Source organism: Protopterus annectens, chromosome 1.part0, assembly GCF_019279795.1.
Source record: "Protopterus annectens isolate FY-2018-M chromosome 1.part0, PAN1.0, whole genome shotgun sequence".
NCBI classification, from domain to species: domain Eukaryota; kingdom Metazoa; phylum Chordata; order Ceratodontiformes; family Protopteridae; genus Protopterus; species Protopterus annectens.
In genome coordinates, this window is record NC_056725.1 from 1511090046 (window position 1) to 1511116840 (window position 26795).

General features: G+C 39.7%; 1 protein-coding gene across 3 annotated transcripts in view; it reads right to left on the reverse strand.

The window, feature by feature from the left end:
• The window catches only part of ERMARD (ER membrane associated RNA degradation), a 1319361-nt gene that overhangs the window by 208881 nt on the left and 1083685 nt on the right, over positions 1 to 26795 (reverse strand). For all 3 annotated transcript variants that reach the window (XM_044067775.1, XM_044067770.1, XM_044067782.1), the window contains one exon: positions 17798 to 18016. In XM_044067775.1, coding sequence (XP_043923710.1) covers positions 17798 to 18016 — 219 coding nt within the window. The remainder of the gene's footprint in view (positions 1 to 17797; positions 18017 to 26795) is intronic.

The window sequence follows — 26795 nt, forward strand, 5'->3', positions numbered from 1 at the left end:
AATAATATCACATGCTACATGCACATTACTGGCAAAGGTCAATGGCATCCTTAGTTTATTCCTAGAGGTATCAGTGGAAGCATCACTTGAGAAAGTATTGTCAATATTATCCCTGTTGTTAATACTAGTGGGGAGGGGGGAAAAGTATGGCTGGCACTTACCTGATTTGTGCCACCATCCTTCTGCTATTTGAGAATCAATAAGTTTACTACTATAACCTCTTTCTAAAAATTCTTGTTTAAGTGTTTGTAATGCAACAATGAGACTATCATCATCATTAAAAAGTCTCATAGTTCGAAATATCTGTCCTTTCAACACATTGAATTTCGTATGATTCGGATGCATACTGCCATAGTGTAGAACATTATTCTTTCTAACAGTTTTCTTATACAAAGTAGTAGACACAGTGGATAAATTATTTTTAGTAACTTTAACATCCAAAAACTCTACTTCTTTATCAGAATATTCATAGGTAAATCTCAGAAAAGTATTCAACTGATTTAAGTATAAAAAAAACTCTTGTAGCCGCTGCTCTGAGCCATGCCAGAACAAAAAAATATCATCCACAAAACGTTTATACCATTTGATGTTAACCTGGTATTCATTATTCAAAAGTACATGTTTAGCTTCCCAATTAGCTAGGGATAGGTTGGCGTAGCTATTATCACAAGCTGTGCCCATAGCTACGCCAACTTTTTGTGCATAATAAACATCATTAAAAATAAACACATTGTTTTCTAGGATGATTTCCAAAAGTGTGCAAATAAGTTTCACCTTAGTATCAGGGGTGTTTCTGTCACACAGTAAATCTCTGACATTTTCAATTCCCCATTCATTGGGTATAACAGTGAACAATGATTCAATATCCAGAGTTACAAATAAACATTGTCCTAAGATAATTTCATTTTGTTTAGATAGCTCATTTAAAAAACTCTTGGTATCCTTTAAAACAGTGCTACAATTAGCCAAGGCAGCATGCAAAGTCTTTTCTACGAAAATAGAAAGTGGCTCAGTTACCCAACCTCGGCCTGAAACTATAGGGCGCATAGGTGGAGTTAAGGGATTCTTATGTATTTTGGGTTGACCAAATATCAAAGGGACTGTTGGATGTTCTACCTTGAAATACTCAAACAGTTGCTCAGATATCATGCCTGTTATTAATAAATCAAAGATCAAAAACTGTACTTTTTCTATGACACTACCGAGTATGTGCATAGGTAAAATGGCATACGTATCAACGTCACTGAGATGACTTAACATAGATTCTATATATTTGTCCTTGTCGATAACAACAATACCACCTCCTTTATCAGCTGGACGTATTTCTATACTATTTAGTTCTTTCAATTCAACTAGAGCTTGTAACTCTGCATCTGATAAATTACTAAAATTAATTAGTTTGCTTACCTAGAGACTTCTCTCTAAGTTGTTTTTCACAAAGGTCAATGAACAGATCTATAGTAGAATTACTAGGTGGTATGTAAGTGCTGGGCTTTCTAAATATACAATCAGCATTATTAGAATTACCAAACATAGCTTTAAGTGTAAGAGTTCTGCCAAAAAGGTGTAGGTCTTTAATTACCTCTGTTATGTCCATTCTTTGAGCCGGAACAAAGGTTAAACCTCTGTTTAACACAGATAATTGTGAGTCAGTTAAAGTAAAAGTAGAGATATTGTGAATTAAGCTTGTTTGTATCTCTTTCCTGACCTTATTTCGTCCTCCTGGCTGTGTAGTCGTGTACGTTGATTTTGCAGGCGATTCCTCGATCTGCCTCTTATAGGCAGAGGTTCTTTCAATAAAAAATGTCCACGGGTGGAGCCTGATAGTACAGAGGCCTGCTCTGTGGAATTCAGACTCACACTGGAAGCCATGCTTTTTTTAGGTCTAACAGCTGCAGTGCTTGTGCTAGCATCAGAGTGACTGCTTACAGCAGCTACAGAAGTATTTAGGTTGACTTCTGAAACAATTCCCTCACTTACAGGAACAATAGGAACATTGGGTAAAAGTTCTGTGGGTTCTGTAGAAGTGGTAGTTTTAACAGCATTTGCATATGCTGCTTGTTCATCTGAAACAGCTGAATGCAATGTAGTTCTGGGTCTTACAGAGCTCCGCCCATTTCCTGTTATATGCTGTATGTTGGAGTTAATATTAACCCTTTCATTTACCCAAGAGAAGACATTACCTTCTTTAAAATCCTTCAAATCCCTTTGTAATTTTTTGTTTTTGGTAGCAGAAAGTCTCTTGTCATATCCAGTAATATTTTCAAACAACACATCCATTTTATCACCAACAAGTTCATCTGAATAAGTATTGTTAATTATGTTTTGCAACTCAGTGATTTCATTAGATAGTTTTAGCTCCTCTGGTCTAAAAAATTAGATAAGGAGCTGCATATATTTAGCACAGCACTGAAGGTTAAGTAACTGCCAGCGCCTAAGTAGCTCAGGATAAGCTTGCCCATAACTGGGCATGGTGAGAACCCTAAGTCCCCTTGGTGCTATATTAAGGCTCAGTGAAGCCTCAAGATGAAAGCGATGCCACTGCAAGCGCTTAAACTTATAAAGTTTATTCTCCAGATTGCGATAGTCATCTCTGAAAGCTGCAGATAAATCAGGATTACCTGGAGTCAGTGATGTTGTCTGCATATAAGTTCCATTAAGTAATGGATTAGTTTGAAAGTCCAATAAAGTAGACAAACGATAGTTGTTCCTCCTATTAGATGGCAAATCCATCGAAGGTACAAAGTTGTCCAAACGATCCATTTCATTTCCTGCCATGCTTGGTTCAAACATAAAGAAAATATACCAAAACGAAAACAGTCCTTGAACCAAATAAGGAATCAGATGCAAAAACCAGAGAATACAAGATAAAGAAAAATAATCTGGTTCCACCCAGCAGTAAAAATCAATATGTCCTTTAATTGTAGTTGGTAAGCGATTTCTCAGAATAACATCTGCTTCATCAGACCAACAAAGATAGAATAGCAGTTACATTTTTAAACGCTAAAACATCCAATCAAAATATCTTATTTAGAACTGTGATTGCTCTTAAGAAAAGATAGAAAACAGTAAGCTTAGTCTAGCTGTTTTCTATATTTATGTCAGAACTATTCTACAGTATTATTTTAAGCATTTTCCTGTGATGTCTGAACTCTTGACTAGCACTGTGTAGTAAGACGTACTGTCTTGTGTTTTTATTATTTATTATTAAATATTTTTAAACCTCTCAACTGTGGCTGTTTTGTGTAGAGATAATTTAAGCTCTAGAGTACATTGCATGTATATAGTGATACTGTACAAAGTCATTTCAATAGTCTTGCTGCTCAGTCACACTTATCATTTGGATAATAATATTGCACAGTAATAATTGGACACCCCTTGGTAAGGGCCTTATTAGTAGTTGATATTAGTGGTTGGTGGCAGTGATTACTACCTTACATCCTGGCAGGAAGGGGCATAGCTGGAGAACCTGTGTCAGCCTTCCCCAGGAGTGTCTGTGTATTTGTATATAACTCATATCTTAAAGTGTGTGTGTGTGTGTGTGTGTCAGCTACTCGGGCAGGGACACGAAGCAATGGTTTGACAGAGAGGGTGCTGGAGGTTTTAGCTTGACCACTAGGCTGAGATCTGGACCGTATAGCTGTACCAGTGGGGAGTCTTACTGGGGGTCTAGAGAGAAAAGGAGAAACCAGCCCCAGACTGACTGTGATCTCTGTGTGCTCTTAAAGGAAATTGTACTTTACTGTGTGTGTATTTGCTATCCTTCCCAATGTGGACACCCCTCACTGGTGTTAGTGGTGAGGATTGAGGCTCCTTGATTACTGGGCCAGTGCATAGGTGTCACATATTAATTGGTTGGCAGTGGTGGGATACTCACGCCACATATTAATTGGTTGGCAATTGGCTTGTAGTGGTGTGGATAGTGAATTCCTGTAGCTTGTGTACAGTGATCACTGAAAGTGTTTTTGTACTCTAAATCAGCCACGCAGTGATTATTCAGAGTTCAGATCACAATTGTTTTATTTCTTTTTTTAGCTTAGTTAGTCAGGGACAGCAGGCAAGCATGTCAGCAGAGGAGTATGGCAAGCTGTCAAGGAGTCAGTTGGCTGAGATGTGCCAGGCTAAGGGACTGGTGCATGGAAACCTGAGTAAGGCAGACATGACTGCAGCTTTGGTCACAGCTGCATCAGAAAACAGCAATCAGGAGGGCAATCAGACTGGCCGTGGAGATGTACAATACTCAGAGAATGGACAGCTCAACCTTTCTGCAGAGGACATAAAAATCTATCTGTAGCTAAAGAGACTTGAGTTGGAGGCCAGGCGTTTGGAAACAAAATCAGCAGAGAGACTGAGATGTCTACAGGCTGAGGAGAATGAGAAACTGCTACAACTGGAAGTTGAGGAGAAGGAAAGGCAGATGCAGCATGAAAAGGCGATGCTGACTCTTCGTCATAGTCATTAAGGTAATGGGGAAGGGAGTAACCGGACCCCAGAAGCACAAAAGGTCAGTAAATTTCTTCTGCAGTTTACAGAGGGGAAAACTTTTGATAGTTTCATTCATATGTCTGATAGGGTATGTAAACAGTATGATATGGCCAAAGGCTCTGGGTATGGTTCCTGACCCCCTTACTCCATGGTAAAGCTGTAACTGTGCTGTCTAAACTTTCTGATCATGATTTTTTTGATCATACTGCTGTTAAGAATTGTCTTTTAGAATTTTTTAACCTAAAACCTGAAACTTATAGGAAAAAGTTTTGTGAGCATAGACGCAAGGCAGATGAAAGTGTGTGTGAATATGCTGCTGAACTGAGCACTTATTTTCATAGATGGGTGAGTGGATTTCAGGTCACCACTTTTGAAGGGCTGGCAGACCTTTAGGTGAGAGAACAAGCCCTTAGCACTTCGTCTCAGGACAAGAGGATCTGGTTAGCTGATAGACAATATCCTACTTCAGATGATTTGGGGAAGAAGGGAGACCTATACCTAGCAAGCAGGGCATCCCTGCACAGGAAAGGAACACCCAGTATTGCTCATGGGTCCAAAGGAACCCATGGTGGGCAGCCCAGACTGCCCCAACAGAATCTGCCAGTAGCAGGGGAAGCCACTAGTCCAGGTACACGTCCAGGACCTAGGGTTAAATGTTTTGAATGCAACCAGTGGGGCCATGTGGCATACAGATGTCCACGGAGGCAAGGTGGGGAACAAAAGGTGAGAGAGAGAGCCAGTAAATAGGAAAGACAAAATGACAATAGTAGGTTGTCTTAAGATAACAGGGGTACCGAACTACCATTCCGTAGATGTCCTGACAGGGAAGGATTTTGATGAGGCAGTACCATGTGTTTATGCAGTTACACACAGTCAGGCTTCGAGACAAGCATGTAGGTCTGGTAGCCTGGGAGAGACCCAGACAGACCTCATACTTGCAGCCAGGACTGATGAGGTGGTTACTTCAGGGTGGGAGCTAATCTGTAGCAGTGAGACTGAAAGTGAGCCACAGCTGCTTGTCGGTACTGATGTTCCCTTGGACAGAGTGACTGCAAAGGTAGAGGTGAGTAGTAGTACCAAGACTGACCGTGAGGCACCGCTGTCAGAGAATGCCAGACTTCCTGTTCAAGGAGAGCTGGGAAGAGTTACAAAGAGAGAGTTGAGACAGGCTCAGCTCTCAGACCCTACACTGCAAGGCCTGAGGCAGGTAGCTAGTGAGGTGCCTGATTCTCAAGGGAAGAGGGATTCTGTATACTGGGACAAAGGGTTACTGTATAGAGTGTGGACCCCTGAGGGAGGGCTTGAAGGTGAGAGTGCCTAGAGCCTACCATCTGGCGCTTCTAGCCCCAGCCCATGATATTCCCTTTGCAGGCCATATGGGCATAAAACATACAAAGAGACGTATTATGCAGAACTTTTATTGGCCTGGAATTTCCAGAGATGTAACAGAGTACTGCAGGACCTATGAACAGTGCCAAAAGGTAGACAAGGCAGGAGACAAGGTGAGAGCTTCTTTGATGCATTTTGCCTGTGAATGAGGAGCCATTTCAGAGGGTAGCTATGGACATAGTAGGGCCTCTGAGTACCCCCAGTTCTACAGGAAAAAAAGTATATCCTAGTGGTAGTACATTATGCTACAAGATACCCTGAGGCAGTGGCTTTGTCCTCCATTGAGGCAGAAAAGGTGGCAAATGCTTTGTTAGAGATTTTCAGCAGGGTAGGTTTCCCAAAAGAAATACTGATTGACAGAGGTGCCAATTTCATGTCAGACCTGCTGGCTTGTCTGTGGAAGTACTGTGGGTGAAGCACCTGAAGACCACCCCCTACCATCCTCAGACTAATGGTGTTGTTGAGAGGTTAAACTCTACAAACAAGTCCATGTTATGGGAATTTGCAGACCAGTTTAAGAGACAGTGGAACAAATAATTGCCCTATCTGTTTGCTTACAGAGAGATTCCCCAGGAATCCACAGGTTTTTCACCATTTTAGCTGCTGTATGGGCATAGGGTGATGGGGACCTCTAGATTTAATTTGTGAGGAGTGGGAAGGTGAGTGTGAATCTCACAAGTAGTCTGTTGTGGCATATGTTCTAAACCTGAAGACAAGGCTCAGGGAACTCATGGGCTTGGCCCAGGAGAACCTGGCAGAAGCCCAACAGCAGAAAAGGGTCTGGTATGACAGGAATGCACCAGGAAGAGAGTGTGCTGTAGGGCAGCAGGTAATGGTTTTTATTCCTGTCAGACACAACAAGCTGCAAGTAGCTTGGGAGGGACCCTACAAGGTGGTAAGAAAGGTAAGTGATGTTAACTATATGGTAGAACTGCTAGGTAGGAGGCAGGGGCACAAATTGTACCATGTCAGCATGATGAAACCTTACCATGATAGGGAGGCTTTTGTGCTGAGTATTTCCAGTGGATTGCAGAAGGAGTCTGAGGGAGATCTGGTGACTGATCTCGGTGAGGCTCGGACTGACAGCTCAGTAGAAGGGGTAGCAATGTCCCAGCAGCTATCTCCTACCCAGGTTCGAGAAATACGAGCAGTATTACAGGAGTCTGGGGACATGTTCACTGGGAAACCAGGGTGCACCCACCTGATGCAGCACCAGGTGGATATAGGACCCCAAGGCCTATTAGGCAGGTCCCTTATATGGTGCCTGACAGAGTGAAACAGACTCTGAGGGAGGAGATAAAGGAAATGTTGGATCTAGGGGTAATTCAAGAATCCAACAGTCCCTGGACCTCCCCAGTGGTGCTGGCGCCAAAGAAGGATGGCAGCACCAGGTTCTGTGTGGACTACAGGAAATGAAATAGTCACACAGAGTCAGATGCCTACCCCATGCCTAGGACAGATGAAGCCCTAGAGCAGCTGGGTGGGGCTAAGTATCTTACCACTACAATTCTTACCAAAGGTTCCTGGCAAGTGCCCTTGACTCCCATTACTAGAGAGAGGTCAGCCTTTGTGACTCCTTTTGGTTTGTATGAGTTCATAAAGATGCCCTTTGGGATGAAAAATGCCCCAGCAACTTTCCGGAGGCTGGAAGATCATATCCTAGCAGGAGGGTTTGCCCTTGCTTACCTAGATGACATTGCCATCTACAGCCATTCCTGGCAAAAGCACCTTCAACATGTCAGGGAGGTGTTGGGCAGATTACAGAGGGCAGGGTTGACCATTAAGCCAAGCAAATGTCAAGTGGATATGGCAGAGGTCACTACCTGAAACATAGAGTGGGGAGTGGTAAGATCAGGCCAGAATCTGCCAAAGTGGAAGCTATTCAGGCATGGCCTGCACCTGTTACCAAAAAGCAGGTGACGGCATTCTTAGGGACAACAAGGTGCTACAGAAAGTTCATCCCCAGTTATAGTACCATAGCTGCTCTCCTCACAGACATGACAAGGAAAAACAGGCCAGATAAGGTAGTGTGGAACGCAGCATGTGAACAGGCATTCCAGATGCTTTTGGAGGACCCCCTGTGTTAGCCAGTCCAGATTACAGCAAAGAATTTGTTGTGCAGGTGGATGCTTCAAACCATGGGGTGGGGGCTGTACTTAGCCAAATATCTTCAGACGGAGAAGAGCACCCAGTGGTTTATCTCAGTCGTAGGCTCCAACCCAGGGAGGAATGCTATGCAGCTGTAGAAAAGGAATGTCTAGCCATAGTGTGTGCAATGCAGAAACTTCAGCCTTAACTCTATGGAAGAAAATTCACTGTAGTTACAAATCACGATCCCCTAACATGGTAACACAAAGCCAGCCAGCAAAATGCCAAGTTGCTAAGATGGCGCCTAGGGTTGCAAACAATGCCAACGCAGATGGGCTCTCAAGACAGGGATTGGGGTAAGGTATACTCCAATAGACCTAACCCTCTCAAGCAATGTTTCTCAAGGGTCACTTGAAAAACTAGCTTGAGTTATCCGGGGGAGAGGATATGTGAAGGCTGCCAGCCTAGCTGGATAGAATTTTGTAGATAATTCTGTTATTTGTATATATTAATATAAACCACAGGCTTGTTCTCTTAAATGTAAGAAAATTGTGTTAAATGTTGAATGTTAAAAATGTAACAACAGTGCACTCTGTTAGAAGAAAGCTGATAAGTCAAGCATTGTATGACTGTTTGATCTCAAACTCAGAGTCGTGATGTCTGGACCAGCAGATTCTTTGGATTGTTTTGAAATCAGAGTTAATTGCTAGATTTTACATATATAATGTCTTTAATTGCTGTGGTTTCCTGAACAGGTGCAAGATCAAAGATATGTTAAACTCTGAGTTTCTGTTAGCCTGAGAACCAGAGAAGAATGATGTAATCTAAAATGTGTCAGAAGTGATGTATTATCAATTTAAAATACTGCCTCAGAGAGAGAGCATTTTGGATTTTGTCTAAAGCTGACAACAACTCACCAGTACTCTGCTTTTGCTCTATAAGTAAGTTTATTTAGAACTGTGATTGCTCTTAGGAAAAGATAGAAAATTGTAAGCTTAGTCTAGTTGTTTTCTATATTGATGTTGTGTATTATTTTAAGCATTTTCCCGTGATATCTGAACTCTGAACAAACTACCCATTCATGTCAAGCAAAGCTCCTCACTGGCCCTCTAAGAAAAATCTTGACGACTGGATGCGAAAGAGAAAAATCACCCTGGGGATCACTTCTGCAGCACTGCTTGACAGGGGCACAGGAAAATAATTTTCTTGGGTGGCAAAAGCCATGGAACCTTTTGGCTAGGCTTATATAGGCTACAGGGCAGATAGCAAAGTACCTACCTATGACACCCCTTGGTAAGGCCCTTATTAGTAGCTGATATTAGTGGTTGGTGGCGGTGATTACTACCTTCTAGCTTGGCAGGACATGGCATAGCCGGAAAACCTGTGCCAGCCTTCCCCTGGAGTGTCTATATGTTTGTATATAACTCACATCTTAAAGTGTAAGTGTGTGTGTGTGTGTCAGCTACTTGGGCAGGGACACGAAGCACTGGTTGGATAGAGAGGGTGCTGGAAGTTTTAGCTTGACCACTAGGCTGAGATCTGGACCCTATAGCTGTGCTAGTGGGGAGTCTTATTGGGAATCTGGAGAGAAAAGGAGAAACCAGCCCCAGACTGACTGCGATCTCTGTGTGCTCTTAAGGGAAATTGTACTTTACTGTTTGTGTACTTGTTATCCTCCCCTATGTGGATGCCCCTCACTGGTGTTACTGGTGAGGATTAAAGCTCCTTGATTACTGGGCCAGTGCATGGGCATCACAAGGTGCATAACAAAAGGGGCATTGCACTCTATAATGGGTCTAATGAGTGATGAGTAGAGGGGAACAATGACCTCTTTTTTCCTGGATGAGAAACCTTTTGTGATGAGGTGTGCCATGTAGGATTTCCTGACTACTGTGGCAATGTGATGAAAAAATACCCCAGTTTTTATTTACTTATTTTATTTATTTATTTTACATTTGTTTACTGGGAACATCAGACTGGACACAGGTCCATTTTCAGTGGAGGCCCGGGGAGAAAAGCTCCAAAATACAAAGCACGGAAATGCAATATAATATAATACATGGAAGAATAGTGAGCATAGCAAACATATCGGACTACAGTGAAGTAGAAATTAACAAACAATAAAAGTTGGCAATTCATAAAGTACATAAATCAAAAATGTTTTTTGAAACATGAATACAGGTTTAGGGATAGGTGATATGAAGGATAGAATTAGGTAAGAATGAAGTTTGTTATTGTAGGATTTTTGGTTAAGGGAACAGGTGATGTTTGCAAGCGTTATAAAAGACATATTAGTTCTGTAAAGTAAATATCAACAGATTAACAAGCTTTCAAATGAAAAACTGGTTACCCTTAGCAGAATCCTTGCAACAGTGCATTGGTATTGCTTAACCTGGGGTGTAGCATGAGTTTTGTATTAACAAAGAATTTTGTTAATAACTGCAGTGTCCATGGTAAACGTAGAAATAAACGCTTTACTTTTATTGACCACAATATAATTTTGACCAATTTGACTGTCCAACCTTTTCATCATGCCATGTGCCCCATTCAACAGGGGCACATAAACACCAGTCAATCTCTTATGAACCACCTCACCCTCTATTTCATCCACAAACTGTTTAGGATATCCTCTATATAGAAACATGTCTGACAATATCTTACATTCTCGTGTGAAAATATCATCGCTTGTTATAATTTATGACAACCTCACCATCTGTCCTTTCACAACCGCCTTTTTTTGAAAGGTGGGGTGACAACTCTCATAACATAAATATTTACTGGAGAATGTGCTTTTCCTATGGATATTGGACGCAAATCTATTATGCAACCTGTCTTTGGTAATTTCTATGTCCAAATAAACTATTTTCTTTCCACTATAATTGTGACTGAATTTTAAAAATTCAACTGTGTTGTTGATATATTCCTTAAAAATAATAAGTTCTCAACTGTATTGTTCCATAATCAGAATATAGCATCCAAAAATGGGTCTATACAGAAAGAGAGTCTTTAAATAAACTTCCAAAATTAAAATTCCTTTCCCAAATTACATAACTAGATTAGCAAAACTTGGGGCACATCCTGCCCCCACTGCAACACCCGTTTCCTGTTTGAAGAAATGTCCATTCGAAAAAATATAATTGTTCAACAATACAATATCCATAAGCACCACTGAAGCATTAACATTGTCATTACACAAGTCACCTATAAAAAATAATTGGTCCTCCAGCCAATTTAACCCTAACTGGAATGACTGTGTATAAATGTACTACATCTATTGTTACTAATAAAGCTCCTTCTTCATATTCAACCAATTTAAAAAATGCCACGAGTCTCTGCAAACTTATGGTAGTTTAGCTATAACCCTTCAACCAACTATCTAATATTTTAGCAATGAAAAAAGTTTTAGATCTTGTCACGTTAACAACTGGCTGTAGTGGGGGATTGTCCAAGCACTTGTATAGTTTTGACATCCCAAATATCCCTGCAACTACTGGTCTGTAGTTATACACCTACTCAAATTCTTCTTTACTAATTTGGCCCTGCATTAGCATATCATACAGTGTTGTGTTAATGTTGTGCATAGCAATATTAATTTCATTTCTAGACACTTCAATATAAGTAGCATCATTTAACAATTCTAACATTTTGTTATTATAAACACTTTTCCATAATAACAAGGCCTCTCCCCTTATCTGGTTGCATTACTCTAATAGTGTTGTCAGAAAAAATATGTTTCAACAGAAACTTTTCTTGGTTGGTTAAATTAAATACTTTGTGTCTAACTGGTGCTGATAAACTATTTCTGAAATCAGATTTGCACATTTTTTCAAACATTAAAATACAGTTGTTGAGTGAAAGATTAAAAACACTAGCACATTTTAACATTTGTTTTACATTTCTATCTGTTGAGTCGGCAAATCATAAAGACAAATGTAATTTCCTAGTGAAAAGTTTTAAATCTGTTAACAATTCCACTAAGTCCACCCTCTTTGTTGGTACAAGAGAGACCTTTTGCCAGCAAATCAACATGTGCAACAGACAAATTCTTTTTAGAAAAATTAAAAACTTGAAAGTCACCTTATGCATTGAGAATGAGCCTTAAAACATCGTCTCCAATATTTTCTCATGAAATGGATGTTCCTAAAACTTCTTGTGGTTGCTGTGCTGTGGATATCTCCTTTTGAGCTCCCCTTACTGAATAAACTGGTCTACCTGGCTTCCCTGTTGTTCCGTCGTTCGTTGATCATGGGGATTCTCCCTCCAAGACCCTCCCTCCAAAGGGGTATCTTCTCTCGCTGGTTCTTTGAAGTTTCCACTGAATGAATTTCCTGCTCTCCTCTGACTGGTTCTCTGCCATGGGTGTTATCTGAATCCCCTCAACAATTGTTTTTCTTAGGGTAAGACGTCCCCTTTCTATACACTTCAATGTCCCTTTGTAATTTATGCATTTTTTCATTGTAAATTCCTGTTGCACACTATCAATGGAAGTAAAAATATTCCCATAATTAGTTTAATTATGACTGAACATCAAATCATTCCTGATAATGTTGTTCAAATTGTCTATTTCCTTAGACAAAGTTTCAATATGGACATTGTTGTGTTTTACTATAACTTTCATTAATTCCAAGCCAGCCATATCAAAGATGTGCACCAAGTCCCGTTAATAATCTAAATCCAATGGAATTCCGTTAGGTATTTTCCAAAAACGAAGTCCTTTTGGGGACAATTTTTGTTCAATGTTTTGCAATAAATAACTATTGTCAAGTTGTGTATTCTTAAACAAAAATAATTTTCTTTCCAACTGCTCCAGTTATTGACTCATATACCCATTAGTTGGTGTATCAATCTCAGCTATATTGTGCCGAACATTAAAATCAAACTGATTAGCCTTCTATGAGTCATATTCCAAAACTGGTTGCGACACTGAAGTTGAATTAACAGGAGATGGTTTGGTAAGCAGATTCACAAGATGACAAACCACCTCTTAATGTTTTATTACCATTGTTTTCAGTAGAGTGAATCTGAAAATAATTACTCATTTGTTGAAGCAAGAGTGTGAGGTCCGCCATAATCTTGAGGCATTCATGTTCATTGACTCCATAATGTTTGGTAGCACCAGCCTGAATGGACATAATGAACAAACCAAGAAGAAATCCACAGAACATACTAAAAATCCACAAATGTGAGACCAAAGAGGAATAAATGAAAAACTTTAATACAAAGTTGAGCACTTTTGTTCCAGTACAATTAATAGGAACTTCTTCAGAACTAACTGACACACCCCTACCTCTTACTTAAATATTCTAAAAACATGTAACCCTGTTTAATTAGTCATTAATATTTAAAAAAAAAACACCACCACCAAAACACTGTTTAATGCAATAACATATAAAACACTAAAATGAAACATATACAATATATATACAGTAAACTCTCAGTTAACCGGAACCCAAGCAACCAGCAAAAAAAATAAAATAAATAAAAAATTGAAGGAATACAGTGCAATTTTCATGTGTTGCACTTTCTGTCCTCCCCCCTCCCCCACAGAAACATGCCTTATGTTTTAGGAGTTTTAGAGTTTTAAAAAGGTAGATAGGAATAAATTCCCTCTCCCCCAACCTGAGAACAAGTCAAGCCAAACAAACAGTACAGGGTACAGTATTAGTCAGGCCAATTTTTAAAAGGAATTCTCAAGCAACCAAAAACTACAGTTGTCTAGCATCTACTAATTCCTATGGGTGCCAGTTAACTGAGAGTTTACTGTAATATATATAAAAAAATTTCAAATACATAAATATTTAAACCTCATGTTTCAATGTTAAAATATGATTTATGGACACTGTCTCGTTCAATCCTAAGTAACATGTGCTATTCAAATAAAGTTGCTGTTTCACTTCACATTTACTAAGGTGTTCATCTATAATGACATCCCTTGTATCGGGAAGAATCTATTCCAAGACCACACACTTGAACCAATGATCTTCTACTTCCTCCATGTGCCTAAATAAGGCACTGGTAGTCTTCTTTCTTTTTATGCCCAAGTTGTGCTCATAGATTCTGTTTTTTCAACTTCCTTTGAGTCTTTCCTACATAAAATGTGGGACACAACTCACAAATGGCAACATATACCACACTTTTTGAATCACAAGTAAAATAATCCTTAACTGTGAAACTTTTAACATTGATCAGTTAGTTCTGAAAAAGTTCCTATTAATTGTATTGGAGCGAAAGCACTCAACGTTGCATTGAATTTTCAATTCAGAGCAGAATCTGCCAAAGGGATTCAATTCCCTTTATTCTTGTGGGAATGGAATATCATAATTTAGGGGGTCGATGTTTCAAACATTCTCAGTTTTGTTAAACATCTGACAATGTTTAGAGGTACCTGCATTATGATATTGTCATAATCAAAACAGATGCAAAGTACAGAAAGCTTTATGGGCACTCTATGTCCCACAAACACACTCGTTAATGAATTCTGAAAGGGAGTGCATCAATAATGAAAGTATTACAAACAGTCCAGTGAAGTACTGAAGAAACTGCAGCTATGATGTAGGTTTAATGACCACGTAACTCTCAAGAATAACAAACATAGCTGAGAAGCTACAAGAAGTGATGAAACCACAGGTAAATACTACTTATATGGGAACATTACACAATTACTCATCAGCAACTACACCAGCATGGCATCAGCAGTGACATTTGCACAGGAAAATAGAGCTATGTAAGTAAACCTACCACAACAGTAGATGCTTTAATGGGTCGTCAATGCAGTAGATAAGCTTTGTGGATTTATGCGCGTGCACACACACACACACACACACACACACACACACACACACACACACACACACACACACACACACACATATCCATCCATCCTGCACGGGCCAGCTACTCAATGCTTTGGGTACCTTCCAGATGGTCCAACTGCCAGGAGTATATGAGGTGTGCCACATAAAAGTCAGATGGAGCACTCAAATGTTTCAGAGCATAGTTTTGCCTATGAAGGAGGCAACAGCTCTGAATACTTGTGCTAAGAAACAAACAGAACTATAACTATATACAAAAGGGTGCCAAGAACCACACCCTGGCAACACACACATAGAAGAGAAGAAAAAAAAGGAATGGGGGAAGGATAGCTACTGCAAAGGTGATCCATTACAACCTTTACTGTTAATGAATGTTTACTAATGCAACTGTAGTATGTTCATACATAATCACTGTTACAGTAGCCTAGGTTATGTGGGTAGATTACCATAGCTTACATAAGAGATAGATAACAGTGAGGACAGCTATACTTAGGACTCCAGGATTCTATGAAGTATGTCCCTAGCAAAGCCTGTTCTGGACCTGGAAAAGGAATCCAGTTTGTACTGCTTTGTAAAGGTATGTATAGAGGATCAAGTTGCTGCTTGAAGGGATGGGATTAAAAGCAGTAAACTGTTTAGCAGCTGTATATTTAGAAAAAGAGAGCAAGGGAGAGAGAGATTGACTGCTGGGTTTGGTTTCTGATTAGAAACAGGTACACGTGTGTCTGGACCACATTGTATAACCTGTCAGACCTCCTGGAAGTAGCAGGTTGATTATCAGAAGTACTGTCATCAGTAAGAAAAACATTCTCTAAAGATGGAAAAACAGGAGAGATAGGTACACTAACTCTCAGTTAACCTGCACCCATGAGGATTGGTAGATGATGGATAACTGTAGGTTCTTGTTGCTTGAGAGTTACTATTAAAAAAAGCCTGACTAATACTGTACCCTATACTTTTTGTTTGATTTGACTTGTTCTCAGGTTGGGGAGAGAGGGAATTTATTCCTGTCTTCCTTTTTAAAAGTCTAAAAACGTAAGGTATGCTTCTGTGAGGGAAAACAGAAAGTGCAACAAATGAAAATGGTACTGCATTTCTTCAATATTTTCTGTCCGTTGCTTGAGAGTGCCAGTAGCTTGAGTTCCGGTTAACTGAGAGTTTACTGTATAGCTTTTGGCATTTACAACTGTAACAATTCATAATACATTTTCCGTGTCATAGAGGTTTCACTTTTCACCCACTGAAAAACCTCCCTCATATTAGATACACTGTCAAAAAAGATTTCTTTAGTGGAAATGTCTAACACAATACTTTCCTAAGAATCAGAATGCTCAGAGTGAGAAATTACACCCCTTCCCCACACTGACTGCTGTTCTGACATGAAAATCTTGACAGAATGAGAAAGGGTTATTTTTTTATTTTATTTTCCTGCCTGAAGGATGCCATGGTGCAAAAAAAAGCAGCAGAAATTATTATTTTTTGCAAAGCCCAATAATTCTGCCCTGTCCATAAAGACAGAGACTGAAAAGTTTTTCTCACCAAACAAAGAATATGGAAGCTGAAGAACAGCTAAGGCCAAAGTTTTCTGCCCCACTGTGAAGTAATACATGGTTTAGGGCACTGTATATGTAATCAACACTTACCAACAGTGTTCTAGACAACAGCTTGCACTGAAATAGAATAAGCATGTGTATAACTGCATATAACATATACACGTGTACAAGTGCATATAACATATACACGTGTGTACAACTGCATATAATATATACACATGTACGGGCGCATATATAGACATGTACAAATGTATATAACATATCTTCTAAGTCCATGGTACTATTATAGGTCACTTCAAGATGCACAGCCACTCGTGTCACATGGATAAGGTACAGAGAAGTGAAACGTTGTGATGACAGCATACTACACACTAATGCATGCACAGCCATAAGCAACAGGCCTATATTAGAAGAACTATACTCAACATTTACAGAGCAAGCCTGAACATCTATAGTATCTTGGTAGTGAGTAACTCGGTCCCTCAGACACAACAAGGTCAGAAAGCTTTCCAGATACATTATCCCTGTATTTCACAGAGACACCTTTCCTTACATCCCTTCCCCAGATTTATCCAAAAAAAGCTCCCCTATGCTATCATATACAAAGTATCTGCCTTTATCTAGTCAGCCTGCATAGCATTCCATAATATAATTAGATTTTCAAGTTTTTTCTCTGGTTATGTCTATGCATTCTACTTGCAATTTGCTTAATTTTGCTATACTGCACTTCTTACTAAAAATAAAATGATGTTATAAAAATTAACAATTTTCTATAATTACTATTGTGTTATCATGCTTACTGAATAAAGTCACAGTATCTTCGATATTTAGAAATTGTCTTGTATACTCCACCCTTAGTTTTATTTGAAAATGGGCACTTTATGTTCAATATGCTAATTTATCAAAAGCTATACAAATACAAAGTTGACTTGTCCAGTGTCATACTGTATGCAAATGGAAAATAGTGGAATCAAACAACGAAATGGTATGCTTCACTCACAGACTGACTCTTATCTCTGGGATATAGTCCCAGCTAGCTATGTCTACATCTTTACTATTTCTAACTTTCATGACTTGTAAAACATAACAGGAAAAGTTATTATTTCTTGACCTACTGATATAACACTGAATAGTACTACTGAGGATGAATATGCCTTTTTTTTCTAAAATTTGATGCAATTTAACCAACTATATGTGAAATTTTGAAGTTTGGATTCCTATACTGTAAAGTCAGACAAGTGCATGTTTTTTTTTTCTTATGACTGTGCTGAGGGATTTAAAACCCACTGAATTCACTGCTGTAATGCAAACGTCTTTCTAGTCCATATAATGAACTATAAGTTTTAAAAATTATTCATTAGGTCTGAACAAAATAATTACATAAAACAGGTAGCTTAACAAAGAGACATTTATGACTTGAAGAAAATGACACGTACGATAACAAAATCAAACCTTTTCTGTTAAACATACCAGGTGAGCATCCTTAAATAATTTTGTCTCTGACGAGAACGTAATGCTTTATTTATCCACTGTACATGTCGATTTTCAGCTGTGCTTATAACTTGATCAGACACTAGATGGCACTGTGTGATTATCTGACGGAGTACCACCACCACTTCAAGCACTGAACGTGGGCAGTATAACACTGGTACATGAGTACTGCACAGGTCAGCCAATATTTGCGGCCACCTAAAGAAAAACAACATCTGTTATCGTACTTCTGTACCAAAACTAGAAAGAAAAAGAAACACAAACTACATGCAACAAGCAACACACTACTGAATCAGCTTATCTTTGAGTGCCTTGTCTGCTGGGGGGGTGGAACTCTTTGGTGCTACCTTCTGGTATCTTCTTGTAGAGCTATTCAGAAAAATCTTAAGTCTCCGTCTTCATATAGGGCATACCCACTGGACCAAGCATTTTCTTGTCATGTCAAAGTAAAGGGAGTGGACAGGCTGTCATCACCCTTGACCTAAGTCTAAAATGGGTCTTACCTGTAAGAAAACAAGTGTGCTACAAATAGACATAGTTATAAACTTACTGTCTGCATACAGAAATTCATGCTGCAGCTTAAGGGAGCATCTGGAATGATCATACAAGGGGTTAGTAGTCCAGACAAAAAAGGGGCAGGTAGCAGGCTAAAAGTCAAGATTCAAGTCAAAAAGAAATGGAGAACCATCCTTCCAAAATGCTATATTTACTCTGAAGTGGAGGTCTGGTCTATATGGATTAGTGAGGATGCACATCACTAAGCAGACTGCTATTGCACAGATGTGTATCACAGATGAATTTTTGAAGCATGCACTAGAGGCAGTTTCCAGCCCATTAGAATAATTATTCAGCCAAAAGGCCAGTTTGCCTTGTGATGCCAGAACTTTAGGTAGTACAATGTCTACTTAAATGTCTGTTAGTCACTGCACACCCTCCTTCCCTGCACCAAAGGATGGTTATTTCATCTGTTTGTGCTCAAGTACTCTGTGGAAATAGAAGTACAAATGGCAAAGCACACCCAGTGAGTGGATAATTACTAACCTTGTTTTTTATTCCCAAGGACAAAAATGTGAGATTAATGGACTAACAGAAGGAAAAGCTCATGCATAACTTTCTCAAGGAAATGAGGAATGGTTCAATTAAGGCAGATGTGAAGAGGCTCTGTGCAAAAGCACTGTAGACAACTTACAAATCAAGACCTTATTTATCATTCATTTATTTCTCATTCATTTGTTTGTTTTCATGAATAACAGTGTATGAAATTAATTAGTTTGGAGGCAAGGCAGCCCTATGCCCAACTGTTTGGAGATCCAGATTTACATAAGATTGGCACTGTTGTCATCATTTATTCAACATGTATTTTATTTACTATTCTTACTGGTTTGTATTAAAGTTTACTAGGTAGTAGAATGCAGATTAAATGTTACTGACATTTTAATGTCAGCTTTAGACTCAGGACTCTAGCTGAATTTTGGTCTGTTAAGTGAGAGGACTATTGGCTACTTTTAAACATCTGCAACCAATGTTTCACACTAGTTTAGACCACTCCCTCCACACGTTCACATTCTTAGCTATTACATTTTTGAAATAACTGGAACTGAACGTGAATGTTTGTACAACAGTGAAATTCAACTCTCATCTGCCAAAAAACATTTTCAAAACTACGGTATGCAGTATCTTTATTAAGGAATTTTCCCCTTAATTTTCTTATCCTAAGACACTCTACTAATTTTAGGATGCTAATGCTTAACTTAGTTACCCATGGAGGCAATTTGTAACTCAGATCACTTGAGTTTTTCTTAGCCTTGTGCAACCAAAGCTAGCCAGGATCTTTAGTCCCATATACACAGGGGCTTTACTATCCTGATTTTTCCCTCACTTTTATTTGTGACTTCAGCATCCCTACAAATTGGGTCGATGAAGTATTTTGCTAGACTTTGGCTCTAGGTCATCAAGGGCCCCAAAATGTGTTCATCGTGTCTTTTCTTCTTTATAAGGTATTAAATGTGGCTGATCATCCTTGTGGGGGTATAGCACTATCAAGAGAAGTCCACTGTTCAGTGACCTGTGCTGTTGCTAGTCTGAATAGAGTCCAAGTGTGCTCTCATACACTTGTGAATACCTTCTTAATACAGAAGCATACACTAACCTGACTCAGTAGTAATCTCTGCTCTCTCAACATACTAGCTGGGGTAAGGGGTAAGTCTACTCACCATCCTCCACCCATGATAGGCAAACCACCAACAGCCACTTACTTTTACCCTCAGCTGCCTTAGCTCTTCCAGTGCCAAAGCCTGCTACTGAACACAAGTTATCCTGGTCAAAGTCAGAGCTTTATTTTTCTATGACACTAGGATGAAGCTAGAGCCAAAGGTCAAAGTTATTACTGTTAGGCTAATCAAGAAATGGGCTGTACACTCTGGTCATCCCCTCACTTTTGAAGGAGATGTTGCCAGCAAGCAACCCCACACACCTTCCCAAAGTGCTTCCAAGTGCTCACCTCCCACCCCTTCCCACACCTGGAGGAGGTGATCAGGCCAAGTCCCTTTATTCCTCTCTCTCCTTGCCTGGCTACTCCACTGCCAAGGCTGCTAACTGATTCTCAAGACACCTGAGTTGCAGCCAGGGCTCCACCCTCTGCACCTTACAGACAAGCAAATCTAAACTTATTTTTGATGCTTGCCCTTGGCTCCTTTACTGAGCTTTAAATTTGATACAGCAGTTTATTGAACTAAAGATTGTATTCATGAGCTGCTGATCCTTAGATATGTAAGTGGACATACCACTGTCTTTATAGGTGGGCTTTAAATACTTAATAACTTGTATATGATTCAGTGTCCTAAAACTTGCTTTAGTCACAATTTGTGACATCTAAGTAGATTTTCTTTTTTGTATCCAGTTTGGCAGCTTGTTATCCATAATTATTTATATCTATTTCTGGACATGAATCTTTTCTTCCTCTATGGAGCCTCTGAGTCTGCTGATTCATTCAAACTTTGACCACAAAGTTAGAGGATTTTGTTTTCTAGATCAAGTTAATGTTTCCTTTTGGAGTGCAAGAAAAGCTTTGATTCTACAGATGCAAGTAACTTCATCAGTTTGGTCAGCTTACTGCTGAACTGATTTATTTCCGTTTTTGCAAATCCTGACTGTGGAAGTAGTTTTTGAAGTATCTTCTGGCTGTGTGCTGTGCATTCTGGAGTCATCAAGTGGTTTCTGGAGGTACTTTACTTCTTACTGAATGTGATTACCCTGACTGGGCTGCTTCCTTTTCAAAGGAATGAAGGAAGGAACTTTATTGCTCCAACTCCTCTAAAAGCATGTTGATTTTTTTGTGTGCAAATTCACTGCTGCTGTGAGAAGTCTTTATTGTTTTGTGAGTAGCTGCCACTTAATTTACTTTTCCCACATCTGGCTTTAACCTGTGTACTCTGTTGTTCCCATTTACATAAGTGCTCACAGGACTTTGTCAACTTTAGCCTTATCATGTATAATATGCCACGTGGGGTCCATAGTCTTTTTACTTGCACCAGATGTGTCAGCCCTTTAATAGTCTGATTTTACTAGCTTGTATTTGGCTCTATTCATACGTTCATAGATTAAGAACAAAACAGCAGTGTGTACCTGAAGGCAAAAATAACTTATACCAAGTAAGCCAATGAGGTGGATATTCCCAATAATGTCCAGACAAGATGTAGTAGTATAATAACATTCAATGTTGTATTTAGTGGAGCAATAATTTTATGACATATTTAGTGGAATGTTACTGTTTCTTTAAGGGAACATTGAGTGAGCAGGTCACATGATGATTTTAAATGCTATTTAAATGATGGTTTTAGTACGTAAAATGGTTTTGAAGAAGTTCCTTTTGGGAACGAAAGCACTTGACCATTTTTTTGTTTTTGTATTAAAGTGTTATTACACGTTCATAGATTCATCAGCATCAGGCAAGATGACCTGGCATGCCATTTTAAGCCTAGCCAATTTCCCTTTTGGTGCCTGAATTAACCTATTCCATGTGATGCTAGACTGATCTTACCCACCATCCCCTGGTCAAGACTTACATATCACCCCTAGAGATAATAACTAGGACCATAAGATAAATTATTTGAGGAGACCCATGCAGGGGATAAAGTATTTAGGAGCTGCCTATTTCCATTAGTAGTACAGGGGGCAGTGGTGGTGCTGTGGTAGCGTTGTCGCTTCACAGTAAGATGCTGTCCGGTTCGACTCTCAGCTAGAGCGTCTTTTGCGTGGAGACATGCGTGAATGGGTGTACCTTCGTTGAAGGTTGTGCGTCAGGGCTGGTAACTCGGCACGTAAAAATTAACTACCAATCATTAGCGGACCGGAGTTCCGCTGTGGCGACCCCTAACTGGGAAAAGCCGAAAGACACAACAACAACAAAGTACAGGGGGGCAGTCCTGGGGTAAATTTTCTGTTTCCCTTCCACAGACCAAGTTAAGCTCGAATATGGACAGGGATGAGCTTTGTTTTATGTGGATAGGGAGTCTGTACCACAGCAGTGGTATCCGCTGTGAGATAAACCTGTCCCTTCAAACCATTCTGTTGAAGTTGAGGAAGTGGTTTAAATCCCTACACTGAGTATTTCTGATGCTATTTCAATTGCTGATCTGCGGTAAATCTATCAGTGTTGGGATATAAGATGCCTTGTATACCACACACGGATCACCTCTTTGTAGTATACTGGATACCAAGTATAGCAACAAGGTTAGGAATTAATCCATATAGGACATATTGTTTAGGTTTTGTATCCTTTTAGTAAGGTATCTCTGTGGGTGCAACAGTTGTTGCATGTGTCTGGCCAGAAACATGCCAAAGGGAGCATTACACTCAATGACTGGCCTAATGAAGGCTCTGTGGGAGACAGTGACATCCCTAGAGCTAGACAAAATCCCTTTGTTTAATAGCTGTGCAATATAGAAGGACCTTCTTATGACAATAGACACATGTTGGTGAAAAATTATGTCACTATCCACATAAGTTCCCAAATCCAGAACAAATGGGACAACTCTTAGGGGCATATTGTCAATGTGGTATTTCCCTTGGGTAGATTTCTTCAAACTCCAACAAAATCACCATAGTCAACCCAAAAGCTTCTGGTCAGGCCTAAATAAACTCTTACATCCAGGACTCTCTAAAACACCGACCCCATCTGGTCTCTCCCAGAACTCTCCAAATGAGATTGCTAATGCTTTTAACAGCTTTTTTACTGAAACTATCCAATCTCTAGCAAACTCCCTACCACCTCTCAGCCCTACCCAATCACCTTCCCCCACTACATTACCACCTACCTTTTACTTAAAACCTATTCCCACAGCTCTCATCTATACTCTGCTTCATAAGCACAAACCCTGTACACCCTCAGCCGATCTCCTACCACCTGAATACCTTCAAACTGCTGCTAAAGCTCTTGCCTACCCCATCTCTATTCTTATTAATAGAACCATAACTGAAGGCTCCATTCTTTCACTATGGAAAATCTCTCATATCATCCCACTTCACAAAGGAGGGAACTCAATTGAACTTTCTAACTTCCGGCCTTTAGACCTACTATCACCACTAGCCAAAACTATGGAAAAATGTATCCACCAACAAATTCTTGACCACATTCTCCAATATAACCTCCTAGCTGACTGTCAACATGGTTTTAGACCATTCCACAGCACCACTACTGCTCTCCTATCCTTTACAGACTGTATTAATAAACATCGTAACAATAACATGCTCTCCTCTGCACTATTCATTGATCTCTCAAAAGCTTTTGATATGGTCAACCATCAATTATTACTCAATACACTCACCTCATTCTCACTTGACACAAAGGCATTACAGTGGTTCAAGTCCTATATGCACAATAGACAGCAAGCTGTCCTTTGGGATAATAATCTATCCAAGCATCTCCCTGTTACCCTTGGTGTCCCACAGGGCTCTATCCTGGGACCTCTACTATTCTCCATATTCATTAACGACCTTTCTACTAATCTACCTCTACCTGCCTGCATACAATACGCAGACGACTCCACTTTGATTTGTAAAGCAACCACCTTATCTGAACTCCAGGCCATCACCCAATCAGTATTCAACCATGTTGAAAACTGGTTCCAACAACATCATCTTCTCCTTAATGCCAAAAAAACAAGCTATTACTATTTACTCCAACTAACAAATCCACCCCACTAGATTTCTCTATTACCTCCATTGATGGTACAATCATAGCTCCTGACCCAACTACAAAACTCTTAGGTGTATTGATTGACCACAACCTCAACTTTGACGCTCATATTAATGCCACCATCAAAATTGTAAACAGAAAACTTGGATCCTTATATAGAATAAAACCTTTTCTTACACCAGAAGCCAGAACTACTATTGCCCATACCCATCTGATCTCCACCCTCTCCTATGCCTCGCCAGTTTATACGAATCTTTCCAAAAGCAACCTAAACAAACTGTCTACTTCGTATAACAATATTGCCAGGTTTGCTACTGGGTCCTCATTTAGAACACATCACTGTCTAAACCTAAAACTTCTAGGATGGCTTGAACTAAATAACCAGCTAAAATTTCAACAACTCTCCATTACTCATAAAATACTATATCAACCTAGTAAGACTCCTATTCTCAGTAGCCTTATCTCCCCCTACACAAACCTTTCTAACCTTCGCTCAGCAAATAAACTACTGGTTACCACCCTGAAATCCCACAACAAGGCAGGTGATTCTCTTTTCTCTAATTCTGTGGGGAAGGTTTGGAACATACTTCCCACTAATCTTACATCTCTTTCATCATTACCTCTCTTTAAAAATCAACTAAAAATTCACTTAAAATCACAATGGCTTTGTCCTTGTACTAACCCAGACTAACCCCCCCCCCACCATTACCTTTTCTATATCTCTCCTTCTTACCCACTTTGAAGTATAACAGCAATTCCTCACTCTTCCCCATCCTAGTATCTTATTCCCAACATGCTATCAGTGGGCATGCTCCTTGCTACTTATTCATTCCTCTGTGAACTCTTATCTTCCCACCTCATACATAAACCTTTCTATTTCTTCCACTTTGACTATAATTACTTCCTCTTGTACTTACCCTCCAGATTTTTTCTCCTACTTCCCCGTCCTCTAAAATTTCACCATCTACCCTATGTTTTACACCTTACATTACCTTTTTATTCACCTTTCATAACCTTTTTATAGCATTTCAAAGACACATTCTTACCCTTTATACTAATATTGAATGATCTATCCCTTTCTCTTGGTCATAATACTGCATTCTACCTTATTAACCTACTACTCACAATCTGTTTATTTTTAGTTTCTATATAACCTAAGCTGATGGAGAAATTTTTATTTACTTTACATATTGCATGTATCCTTTTTTGTATTGTGTTTTTTTTTTTGTATTGTCTTGATTTTATCTAGTTTAAAAGCGGAGCTTTTCTCCCCGGGCCTCTACTGAAAATGGACATATATCCAGTTGGACTAGCCCGGTCAACAAATGTAAAATAAAAATAAATAAATAAAATAGATAACTTCTCAAATAGGTTCATAGGTTCATACTAGGCTATCTGCCCAAGGGCATTTAAGCCTAGCCCATAGTTATGTGGCTTTCGCCACCCCTTTAGTTTGAATAAAAACTATGCCTATCATTTTTCTGTGCCTCTGTCAAGCAGTGACACTGAAGTAATCCCTGGGGTATGTCTGCGATCTCCCATCCATTGGTCAAGATTCCTCTTGAACAAGGCCAGCGAGGTGCTCTGCCTCACATGTACCGGGATTTTGTTCCACAGCATAGGGAGTCTATGGGTGATGAATCTGTCCCTCCAGCACGTTCTATTTATAACCGTGTCAAGGTTTAAGTCTCCCGCCCTTGTGGTTCTGAGGGATCTAGATTTTTTGAGGTGAAGCATATTCATCAAATCTGGGTTTGACATGGCCTTATATGTCAGGCACAGGTCACCTCTGAGCAAGCGGTATGAGACTGAATAGAGCTGGAGTTCTTTCAGTCGGGCAGCATAAGACATATTTTTGAGACCCTTTATCCTTTTGGTGAGGAACTTTTGGGGCCTTTCAAACTGCAGCAGGTGTCTGGTCAGATACATTCCGAACGGGGCATTGTACACAATCATAGGTCTAATGAGTGATGAGTACAGGGGAACGATGACCTCCCTTGATCTAGATGTGAATCCCTTCATGATCAGATGGGCGATATAGAAGGTTTTCCTAACTACTTTAGCAACATGAGTGTCAAACGAAAGGCTACTGTCAACTTGGGTCCCCAGATCCCTGATGACTTTTTCTGTGCTCAGTGGATTGCCACCTATATGGTAGCTAGGGGTAACCTTGTTTTTCCAGAAGGGTATGACTATGCATTTTTTGGCGTTTAACTTCAGGCCATGGCTCTGGCACCAGTTATCCGTTTCTGTGAGGCCCTTCTGGAGGATATCTGTGTCAGATCTGTTTTCGACTATGGCGCCCAGTTTGCAGTCATCTGCAAACTTTGTCAGCCATAACCCTCCTGTGTTTGCTTGTACTTCAGAAAAGTAGATGCCGAACAAGAGTGGACCCAGGACTGAGCCCTGTGGGACACCACTTGTGACAGGCTTTGAGTCTGACATGGCTCCAGCAACTCTGACCCTGTGGGTTCTGTCACTTAGCCAGTTTGCAACCCATCTTGTGATGTATGGGTTTACATTCAAGCTGATGAGTTTTTCGATGATAGCTGAGTGGGATATTATGATACAATAATGCTTTTCTGGCATTTAATTCCAGTCCATGACTTTGTCACCAGTTATTAATTTGTAGCAAACATTTATTCAGGATGGCTAAGGGACTTGGAGATTCAATGTTTGCTCCTAGTTTCCAGTCATCTGTAAACTTAAGTCAGTCACAGACCTTTGGTATTGGCTTTTACTTCACATAATTAGATAACAAACAGGAGAGGTCCTAGCACA